We start from the raw sequence: 11,776 nt of genomic DNA, 5'->3' as shown, positions 1-11,776 counted from the left end.
TTAAGTAGAGGGTAATCTTTAGTTCATTTGTTGATATCCCTTTGGTACTAGGAAACAGGTCTAAGAATTGTAGACGAAAATACGCAGACACGCAGAGGTCTGAAAAATGGGGTTCTGGTCTGCTATTGCTAAAACTTTTTTTTACCAGTTTCTCTTTCACATGTTACTATATTGTAATTGTTTAAGAAAAATTAATAATTTCAAAGAATTAAAATTCTGTATTTTATTTTGTTGGTACCATAAGTGTGTTGACAAATTAGAGAGTAATCAAGGGAAGGAAAGCAGGATGATGAAGATCCTTGGGTCCTTGACACATAAAGATCAATTGAAGTAACTCGGCATATTTGTCCGAGAGCAAAGGAGCATGAAGTGGGGGGAGCAGGGTACAGGGAGGCCCTGATAGATTTGTACAAGTGTTTGAGGAGCCAACATGGATGAGGGATTAGACCTTTTCTGTTGGACCCCAGAAAGGAGAACTGAGAACTGAATTTCCAATGGGTGGAAATTACAAGCAGGAAAATTTAGACTTGGTGTGGGGAAATGCTTCCTAACAATTAGAGCTGTTCCAAACTTGGATGTCTTCAAGAAGATGCTGTGTGGTAACTCATTGGCTGTTATACTAAACGTTCCTTTGGTGTCTAAGTTGGGCTAGATTGTTATTGAGGTTCTCTCTCAGGTCTCAAATGCCAAAGTTCCTTGATCTCCTCCAATTCTCTCAGCATACAGATAATTGAAGTGGGATGCACAGAAGCAGCTTGGTCAGTGTCACCCAGCGAGCAAGCAGCTGAATCAGTATTTGAGTCAGTGTTTCAACCCCAGACCATGTTCTTTCCTCTGTATCCCACAGCCTCTGCTTTTGGCCTGTTGGGTGCTAGCTACAAGCACTCTTAGCAGCTAGGAAGAAATAGTCAACTTCTCTAGGGCTGGTGGTACATTTTACAGTATGCCAGAAGTCTTGACGAATGTCATAGCCACAGGAGAACCATCAATGCTTCCATAGCCTTGTAGACAATTATATCTCCATGTTAATCTTCCTGCTGTTTAAGCTAGCTCCTCATCTTTTCATACATTCATTGATTTTCTATATTCCACCCACCCCCTCAGAAAAAACAGCAATTTACAGCTAGAAGGGAGCTTTGGGGTTATGGAATCCACCTCCCTGATTTCTACAGAGCAGGAAACAGAAGCCTAAAGAGATAAACCTACTTTTCTCCAAGCCAGACAGCTAGTAAGAATTGGAGGTGAGATTCCATGCAGGGTGTTCCTGACTCCAACTCACTCTATCTACTGCACCATGCAGCCTCTAACCATTCCCCATAGAATGCACTTTTAGAGACTTAATTTTGTTATTCATTTTACTTGAATCTTCATTCTTCCAAGGAAATTTATGATAAACTAGGAGTAGCTAGGTAGCACAGTGGGAGGAGATCCAGGTCTCTAGTCAGGATGACTCATCTTCCTGAGTTCAAATTTGGTCTCAGAATCTTATTTACAATGTGATTGTGGACAAATCCCTTAACCCTGCTTGCCTCCATTTTCTTACCTGTAAAATGAACTGGAAAAGGCAATGGGAAATCAATACAGTATCTTTGCCAAGGAAACCCCAAATGGGGTCATGAAGAATCAGACATGACTGAAACAACTGAACAACAAAAAGCAAATGGAATTTTTCAGCACTTTCATTAATCATTTAAAATTGATTAACCTTTAACAACTGGTTCTGTTGTGCAACCAAAAGCTAAATTTCAATAACTTATACCAGAATCTCATTTTAAAGCATTTATTTAATGTGTATTTTTACTGACACATCAGCATGTTCTTTCTAAAGTGTAAGTTGAATTCTTCTGTGGCTATCATATTCCTTTCTCTGTCTCTCTCTCTCTCTCTCTCTCTCTCTCTCTCTCTCTCTCTCTCTCTCTCTCTCTCTCTCTCTCTCTCTCTCTCTCTTTCAAAACATCAAAGGAAACAGCACATCAATACCCTGGTCTCCTGCCATAGAATGAGTGGATATTCATTTGCGAGAAGTCAGAATATTAGGCTGAATTCATTACATACTTATACACTCTCACTTAGACTCATTGATCATTCTTACTGAGGAGTCTTTATTTGATTCCTTTTTTTGACTCCCTATCATAGTCCATGCAATGGTTGTTCTGAATCAGCTTTGCCTTTTTTTCATCATCCCCAAACCCTTTCCACATGATTTCTCCTCCTTTTATCTGACAGTGTTGAATCCATTAACTATGAATTTTCCTCAATTTCTTCCACTTCCTCTCATTCCCTTTTATATTCAATCTGTCTGTCAGTCATTAAACATTTATTAAATGCCTACTGTGGGCCACTGGTAATAAAATGTGTATTGTTAGTAACAAGCCTCTGAAACCTACAGTTGTAAGACTCATAGTTCTTTTACCACATTCTTCCTCATTCGTAGTGATATAGAAACTTGCTTTTGTCTCTGTTGTAAGTTCTGAAAAGAGGAAACTGTTTTCTATGGCTTTGTATGCCTTTTATAATTCCTGTATCTCATAAATATTTCTTGAATTGAATTACTGGGTAAGTGTAGATGTGCTGTGTTGTGTTTCTTGGCTTACTCTTTCTATTTTAATTGTAACATTTATGAAAAGTAACATCAGTACTTTTGATATTCTGAATTTGTGCCTTCACCTGACATGTGTTGGATGGGGGAACTGGAAGAAATGTTTACATACTGGGGGAAGGGGGAAGTCATTGGACTAGAAGTACAATTGGAGAGATTTTCCTTTAGAAATTAATCTTCAGTTTGTCCCTCGGATTGTCTGTGTGTCTCAGAAGGCATCAGGCTCAGGCACTATGCCTGAAAAGTGGGTGTCTGTTCTGCTGCTGTAGCTTTGATGCTTTGGATGTGGGTCCTGTGGCAAGGTCCTGGTGTGGCCAATGGATTGTAGCCACTGGACTGATATGAACAATTCTCAAAGAACTGGAAGAAAGAGCTCACATGGTGACTGTGTTGGTGTCTTCTGATATGTCTCTAACTGATTCCATTGACTCTTCAGGGTTGAACTATGAAATTTTTCCTACACCACACAAAAAAGAAGAAAGTGTGAACCAACTGGAAATTACTTTGTGTGGGATGACTAATAAAAAACCCACCTTATCATACTGGGAAATACTGTGGGAATTTCAAGAATCTTTCAACCAATTAATCCTTTTATGTAAAATAAAGGTGTGAAAATGAAACCTTCAATCAGACACTAAAGGAGAAAATGCAAAAAACTGGCTATGATATGCTATTGACTGATGCTGTATTTCAATCTGTAAATCTGATAGCTGAGAAGTTTGCAATCCATTTCATGAATAGTCTCTGGTGGAGCCTGGGGAATGCCTATGAGAAATACTGTGGGGGAGTTCCACTTCTTCTTTCCTATATTCCTGTGCCCCTGGGCAGACTGACTGACAAGATGACCTTTATGGAAAAGGTGGAGAATACACTACTTTCTCTCTTCTTTGACTATTTCTGCTTCCATTCATTTGAGAAAAAGTGGGAGCAGTTTTACAGTGAGGTGTTAGGTAAGATGGATTTCCTTTTTCTGGACTGTTTTGGACTATACTTTCTTCAGTTTTGTCTGCCAAGTTGTTTATTGTGAACTTCACTACACAAGCTCAAGATTTTCTCTGTAGATCATAAAGATATTGGGACAGCTTCAAGCAAAACTGTTTCTTAGTACAAAAAGCAAGTACATCCCTGCATAGAGTACAAAGATGAAAGAAGACTGCCTTAAATATAGGATCTCCTTGGACTGGGATACTATATTAATAACAAATAATGTGCATATAGCAACAATTAATTAATAATATTCATTAGGAAAAAAATATCTAAATCATTTTTCTTATCATTATGTGTTGCTTGTATTTGACCACTTCTGTTCCATCTCCATGACCCTTGAATGTCTTCTCTTCTGATCCTATAGACCTGTGTTTCCAATTTGTATCTACAGCAAATCTTAAGACTTCGGTGACTGGTTGTTCGGCTCTCCAAATTAGTTACTCACTACCACTGATCCCTGCTTGCAACCTGGAATTCCTTTTCCACTGGGCTTTGCCTATACTAGATGAGAGAATGTTTATATATTCATTCTTATTTCAACAACCTAGCTTTCTAAAATCAGCAAGGAAACCCTCTTTGTTAGAAAGATTTAAGGATCTACTAAGTCTTTTTTAATGTTTTGAGTTACAATTTCTTTCCCCTCCTTCTTCTCTTCCCTACCACCTTCCTGAGACCAACTGTAAACAATCAAATATGGATTATATTTATACAATGATGTAAAACATTTCCATAATAGTCATTTTATGCAAAAAGACTTGAAGAAAAGACAAATGGAAGAAAGAAAAAATAGCATGTTTTAGTCTGTATTCAATCAATATCAGTACTTTCTCAAGGGGAAAATAGTATGCTTCATCATTAGTCCTTTGGGATTGTCCTAAATCAATGTAGTGCTAAGAACAGCTAAGTCATTCGCCATTCTTCATTCAGTAATAACTGTTTCAGAAATATGACATTCTCCTGGTTCAGTTCATTTCACTGATATTCATTGATATATTATCAATGCATGTAAGTATATCCAGGTTCTTGTGAAATCATCCTACTTATCATTGTTTTTTCCCCACTTAATAGTATTTTTTCCCAATTGCATTGAAAGAGAGTTTCCAACACTCACTTTTGTAAGACTGTGCATTCCAAATATTTTTCTCCCTCCCCTTCTTCCATTCCAAGATGACATGTAATCTGATATAAGCTATACATGTACAATCACATTAAATGTATTTATGGATTCATCATGTTGTGAAAGAATATTCAAAATGAGAGGGAAAAACCACGAGAAAGAAAAAGAGAGAGAGAGAGAAACCAGTATGCTTTGATCTTCATTCAGACTCCTTCATTCTTTCTCTGGATGTGGACAGGATTTTCCATCATGAGTCTTTTGGAATTGTCTTAGATTATCCTACTGCTGAGAAGAGCTAAGGCTATCAAACTTGGTCACAGCACAGTGCTACTGTTACTGTTTACAATGTTTTCCTGGTTCTGCTCACCTCTCTCAACATCAGTTCATGTAACTCTTTCTTGTTTTTTTCTTAAATCATCCATTCATGAAGCAATTATCGTTCTTTATCCCTTTTAATTTGATCTATTTTTGCTTTTGCTTTCTTTGAGATCATGATTGCTACCCCTGCTTTCTTTGTTTCAACCAAAGCCTAATAGATTCTACCCCAGTCCCTGACCTTTACCTTGTGTGTATCTCTCTTCTTCAAATGTGTTTCTTATCAACAACATATTGCAGGATTCTTGTTTTGAATCCATTCTGCTACTTACTTCCATTTTATGGGTGAGTTAATCCTATTCACATTTATAGTTACGATAACTGTGTATTTTCCTCCATACTATTTTTCATGTATGTATCTCCCTCTCTCACTTACACCCATTCCTTCCTTCCTCACAAGTGTTTTATAACAGATAACCACCTTCCCCCAATATACCCTTCCTTTTATTAGTTCCCCTTCCCTTTCTATTATCCTTGTCCTTTTATACTTCCAGATAGCATAAGACAAAGCTTTACATGCAACTGAGTGTGTCTTATTCCCTCTTCAAGCCAATGTTGATGGGATTAAAGTTTAAGGTTTGCCTGCCACTAGCCATCTTCCCCTTTATTATAACTTTCGTGCCTCTTTTGTGTGGGATAATTTATTCCATTCAATCTACTCCCTCCTTATTCCAATACATTCTTCTTTCTTACTCCTTTATTTTGTTTTTTTTTTGCAGTATTTTCCCATCCAAGTTACCTTATGTTCACACCCTCTATCTAAAAGTACTCATTCTAATTGCTCTTATACTAATAGACTTGTTGAGTTACAAATATTATCTTGCCATATAAAAATACAAACAGTTTAACCTTTTGAATTTCTTATGAGTCCTCTTTCTTGTTTGTTTGTTTTTTTTTAACCTTCTTATGCTTCTCTTGAGTTTTGTATTTGGACGTCAAATTATTTTTTCAGCTCTGATCTATAAATTGAAATGTTTGAAAGCCCTTTCTTTCTTTAAATGCCCATCACCTCCCCTTAAAGGATATATTCAATTTCTCTATGCAGGTAATTCTTGGTTGTAATCCTAAATCTGTTGCCTTCAGGCATATCATATTCAAAGCTCTCTACTTCTATAATGTGGAAGCTGCCTGATCATGCATAAACCACACTGTCGCACTACACTATTTGAACTATGTTTGGCTACTTGCAATACTTTCTCTTTGAGAAGTGAGTTCTGGAATTTGCCTATGAAGTTCCTGGGAGTTTTCATTTTAAGATATCTATCAGCCAGTGATCAGTGGATTCTTTCAGTTTTTATTTTGCCTGCAAGTTCTAATACACAAGTGTGTTTTTCTTTGATAATTTCTTGAAAGGTGTTGTCCAGGTTTTTTGTTAGTCTTTTTTTCATCTGGCCTTCTGGGAGTCTAGTAATTTTTATATTGCCTCCAGGATCAATTTTCTAGATCAAATATCTTTCCACATTTTCTTTTATTTTTTATTACTCTTTTGATTTTGTTTTAATTTGTCTTGATGTCTCATAGAGTCATTAGTGTCCACTTGTTCAATTCCAATTTTCTTCAGTGAGATTTTGTACATCCTATTCTGTTTTTTCAGGCATTATTTTCCTTGGTAAAATTTTCTATATCATTCCCTATGCTTTTGACTCTTTTTTTCATGATTGTCTTCCATTACTCTAACTACTTTTTTCATTTGTTCTTCTTCTTTCCTAATTTGTTTTTTAAAATTTCTTTTATGATCTTCCAGAAATTCTTTTTGTTTCTATAAACAAATTGTTTTTTTCTATGAAGCTTCACATTTTGTACCCTTTTGGACACTTTTGTCTTCTTCTAAGTTGATGCCTTGATCCTCCCTATCGCTATAATCACTTTCTGTAGTAAAGTTCCTTTTTTGTTTTGTTTTTGCTAATTTTTTTCTGCCCACTCCCGTTTTCTTACTTTTTGTTTTTATGTGAGAGTTTGGCTCTGATCCTGCACTGTTCCTTGATATTATCAAAATTCTATCTAACAACACTGGAGAGTATTTAATGAAATCATTTAGCCAAAACCTTAGTATATGCCTGCTTCTGTGTGCCACCCAATACCCAACATTCTAGGGTGTCTTTTTAGATTCCTTATTGTTTTTCCATATCCTGAAGTACTGTCTGACCTCCTTCAGGATGCAATTCCAAAATGGTGCTGGGTGTATTGGCTAACGGGTGGGTGAGACTTCAAGGAAAAAGAAAAGTAAGCCTACCTCACTATTTGCAACAATAAGAATCAACCACAGATACAACTAACCTCTTAAATGGGTGAAATTACAGTTAGAGATCATATGGCAGAATCAAAATAACAGAAAGCAAAATGGCAGAAATTGCTGGTGGAAAAGGAACTACTGGGAGTCAAGATGGTAGGGTAAGAGTTATCATTCTTACCCAACTCATCTAACATACCTTCTTCACAAAAAAACTAAAAAAGGCAGTCTACCATATTGAGATTGAGAAATCTGAGAAAAAGTCATAGTAAGTTAATTTTCCAGCCCAGGGCAGCTTAGAAATACAGACAGTGAGGTCTGTAGTTACTAAGGTTGGGTCTGTTGGCTCTGTATAGAACAATGCAGTAATGATTGAGGCAGTAGCCATAGCAAAAGTGAGGAGGATTCTATCAATCAAGGATGGTAAGGGGAAGAGAATAGAAACAGGGATAGAAGTAAAGAGAAATCCCAGAATATACCTGAACCAACACTGTGAACCAGAACAGGTGCCAGCTGCTGGCTCTATTGCTCCCACATTGCCTAGTTTCAGGTCAGTGTTCCATGGCAGAGAGGAGAGGTCAAAGTCACAAACAAGGGAGACCTTTGCTGTGTTCAGAGAAAAAAACAAGTTCCAAAAGTTTAGCTGTGTGGATCTGAGCCCAAGAACAGAAAAGGATCTGAGTTCTAACATTTAGTCCATCACATAAGCCTACAGTTGGAATAAGCAGGATAGGAAATTAGTGCAAAAGGAGAATTAAGCCCTTTAGTCATTGAACCTATAGAACCTCCCATAAGAATAACATAACTCAGTCCAGGAGTAGTCTACTGAAACACAACTACACACAATCAACAGGTTCAAATCCGGGTCAAAACTTATAGAGTTCATGCCAGAAGGGCAGTGAACAAACTTCTCTCAAGATCCCACCCTATGGAAGCAAGGAAAATGTGCAGGGCCATAGGCTTAGGTCTGAAAACAACAGAAGGACATAAAAAGATAGAAGCTCAGCTCAGACATTCCCCAACACTGTCCCAAGAAAAGAGCAAGGCCGAACATTAATGTAAAATTGAAAATCAAGAGGTGGGCTGGAAGAATGAGTAAACTAAAAAAGAATCCAAACCTAAAGAGCTCCTCAGATGACAGGGAAGCTCACATGGAACACAGAAAACACAGACAATAATAACTTGAAAACATTTACAAGAAGAGCCTCAAACAAAAATGTAAATTAGATATAAACTCAATCAGAATTCTCAGATGAGTTAAAGAAAGACATGAAAAAAAGAGAAAAAAATTTAAAACAAGTGTTGATGAGGGAGGAAAAATAGTGGTAAAATGCTATTGAAGAAAATTGTGAAAAGAGAATCAATAGATTGCTAAAGGAGGTTAAAACTATTACAGAAAAAAATAATTTCAAAAAATTAAAATTGGCCAAGTAGAAATAAATGACTCCATGAAACATCAAGATACAATAAAATGTAGTCAAAAAACTGAAAACATAGAAGAAAAGGTTAAATATTTGATAAAAAAAAAATAATTGACCTGGAAAAAATAGATCCAGCAGAGATAGTTTAAGAATCATTAGATCACCAGGAATATACATGAAGAAACATTATAAGTGAAAAAACTATAAAGGAAAACAGTCCGAATATCTTAGAACTACAGAGTAAAGTAGAAATTAAAAGAAGTCATTGGTCATCTCTGAAAAGAAACCTAAAATGAAAACTCCCAGGAATATTACAACCAAAATCGAGAACTCCTAAGTGAAGGAAAAAAAAATACTGCAATTAGCCAGAAAGGATCTAGTATACCAAGGCAGAATTGCCCAGGATCACATAGCTACTAAGTGTCTGAGGTCACATGTGAAGTCAAGGTCAGTCTTCCTAACTCCAGGCTTGGTATTCTTCCCACTGTGCCACTTAGCTGCCACCAAGCCCATGTGCTTCATGATAATCACTTGGAAGAAAATCTATCCTAGTTTGAGATCCAAAGCAATGATGGTGGAGGAAGAACTTATAATAGCACCTTCTCCAGTGGGATTAGGAATTGGCCTCCTTTGGAACCCAATAATGTACGACTTACTGAGACTGACTGGGTCATGTACTCCCAATCCTTAACTCTTTTAAATCAGCTACCCCTCAGAGGACAATGCAGGTAAGATGCCCCATCTTGAAATCTAAATTCAAGGAAGCTTGAGATACAATTGAGATAGAGTGAAAGGAGAATATTTTACTATAAATGCTATATTCCATAAAGATATAAAAAAGTATTCCTATTTTAACTCAGAGTGATTAAAAACTGTTCTTTGGACCCTGGAGAATTTCAATTATTAAAGTATCAGTAATGCAAAAAACCATGAACTTTGTACAAAACATGGACTTTGATAATACCAGATAATTGCTTTTCTCTCATAAGAAATTTATACATGAGTTAAATTTTAACATCTTTATTGATGATATAAGCAGGAACTCATGAGGAAATGAGCCTAGTAGGGGATGAGACAGGAACAACCATGAGCTTGGAGAAATGGGTTTCAGCTCTTTTGCTGCTGCAGCTCTTGTGCTTTAGCTGTGGGTCCTGTGGGAAGGTCCTGGTATGGCCCATGGAGTACAGTCACTGGATGAATTTAAAAAACATCCTGGATAGGCTGGTACAGAGGGGCCATGAGGTGACTGTGCTGACACCCTCAGCTACTGTTTTTGTTAATCCTGATAATTCATCAGGTTTCCATGTTGAGGTTTTTCCTATGGAGATAAGTCAAGAGGATTTGGCTTCAGTTTTTGAAAACTGGATCTTACTTTGGATTTATGAATGTCGAACACTTTCAGCATTAGAGTATGGTGCAGCCTTACAAAAACAGTTTTTTGAGTATTCAAGACTTGCAAAACTGAAGTGTGAGAGTGCTGTTTTCAACAAAGACCTTATGAAGACATTGAAGAAAGCCAAATATGAAGTTCTTCTTGCAGATGCCTTCTCTCTTTGTGCTGAGCTCATAGCAGAGGTAGTTGGAATACCCTTCGTCTATAGTCTCAGCATCACAATGGGCAATACATATGAAAAATACTGTGGAGGACTCTCATTGCCTCCTTCCTATGTGCCTGTGCCCCTGACAACATTGGCTGACAAGATGACATTTATGGAGCGGGTGAAAAATATGCTTTTCTTCATTTACTTTGACTTTTGGTTTCAGAATTTTGATGTGAAGGCATGGGATCAGTTTTACAGTGATGTCTTGGGTAGGTCTGTGGTCCCTTTGTTGTTTACATGTCAAACCTGTTCAGTGATTCCCTGACATCCTTATGCAACTCAGTGTGAATGAGCAGTTTAATGTCATGAAAAAATCATATATTTAGGGGTTTTTTTTATTTGCAATGAGATATGGAAAGTTTTTGGCTACTAAATTGGCTTAAGTTTCAATGTTTAGTCAAAATGGAAAGCAGGGAAATAAGCATAATAAATCAATGAAATGAGTGTAAAAGCAATTATTAAGCTCCTTTTACATGCCTATTATTCCGTGCTATGTTCTGGGGTTTAAATAGAACAGCAAGATAACCCCTTGCTCTCCAGGAGCATTTTAATGGGAGAGACACTCCCCAGAGTAAGTTTCACTTATAAGCCCCACAAAGAGGGCTCATGGTCCTAGTTAGATGAAGGAGTGGGAAGTATAGTGACAAAGCATGTGATAATGCGTCGTCTATGATGTTACTACCACTGATACAAAACAAATCCATTTCTGATACTGAACAATCTGACAGCACTTTGGTGGTGACAGCTTGTTTTCTGAGGTTCTTAGTAGCTGTGGCCATTGAGGAGGCAGGGATTAGAGCTGCTGCAGAAGCAAGCACCAGAGTTTTGTTCTTGTTGAGTCATTTTAGTCATGTGCAACTTTTGTGACCCCATTTGGGATTTTCTTGGCCAAGATGCTAGAGTGGTTCGCCATTTCCTTCTTCAGCTCGCTTTATAGAAAACTGAGGTAAACAGGCTTAAGGATAAAGGCAAATAGGTTAAGTGACTTGCCATGGGGCACTCAGCTAGGAAGTATCTGAGGTTATATTTGAACTCAGGTCTTCCTGACGCCAAGTCCGTGTTCTATCCGCTGAGCCATCTAGCTGCCTCCATAATATATATTATATATACACACACATGTACACATATACAATATATAATATATATTATACCATATATAATATATAAGGTATATAATATATATTACACAATGCATGCATATATGCATGCATTATTTAAAACATCATTTCTTCCCCACAGTAGAATTTCATGTACTTGACTTTGTTTTAAAACGTATTTGTAACACACACTCTCATTGCCCTGACCACTTGAGGTGCATTAGATTTTTTTTCTTCACCAAGGTTTTCTGGTATTGTTAAGAGGATTGAAAATCCATGCTCTTGGCAAATGACACTAGCCCTCACCAATGTAATTCACTCAGTTTCAAGAGATGTCCCTTGTACCCCA

General features: G+C 37.1%; 1 protein-coding gene across 2 annotated transcripts in view; it reads left to right on the top strand.

Annotated features, from left to right (window-relative positions):
• Positions 1-11,776, top strand: part of LOC140511743 (UDP-glucuronosyltransferase 2A2-like) — a 144,748-nt gene that overhangs the window by 96,441 nt on the left and 36,531 nt on the right. The window contains exon 1 of one of the 2 annotated variants that reach the window (XM_072620923.1): positions 9,782-10,539. The exons of the other annotated variant lie outside the window; for it this stretch is intronic. Coding sequence (XP_072477024.1) covers positions 9,783-10,539 — 757 coding nt within the window. The 5' untranslated portion in view covers position 9,782. Of the gene's footprint in view, positions 1-9,781; positions 10,540-11,776 lie in introns of those variants that run through there. 2 annotated transcript variants of the gene reach the window in all.

This window comes from Notamacropus eugenii, chromosome 6 (genome assembly GCF_028372415.1).
Source record: "Notamacropus eugenii isolate mMacEug1 chromosome 6, mMacEug1.pri_v2, whole genome shotgun sequence".
Classification (NCBI taxonomy): domain Eukaryota; kingdom Metazoa; phylum Chordata; class Mammalia; order Diprotodontia; family Macropodidae; genus Notamacropus; species Notamacropus eugenii.
Note: the sequence above shows the minus strand (reverse complement) of the source record. Positions and strands in the feature narration are given on the sequence as shown.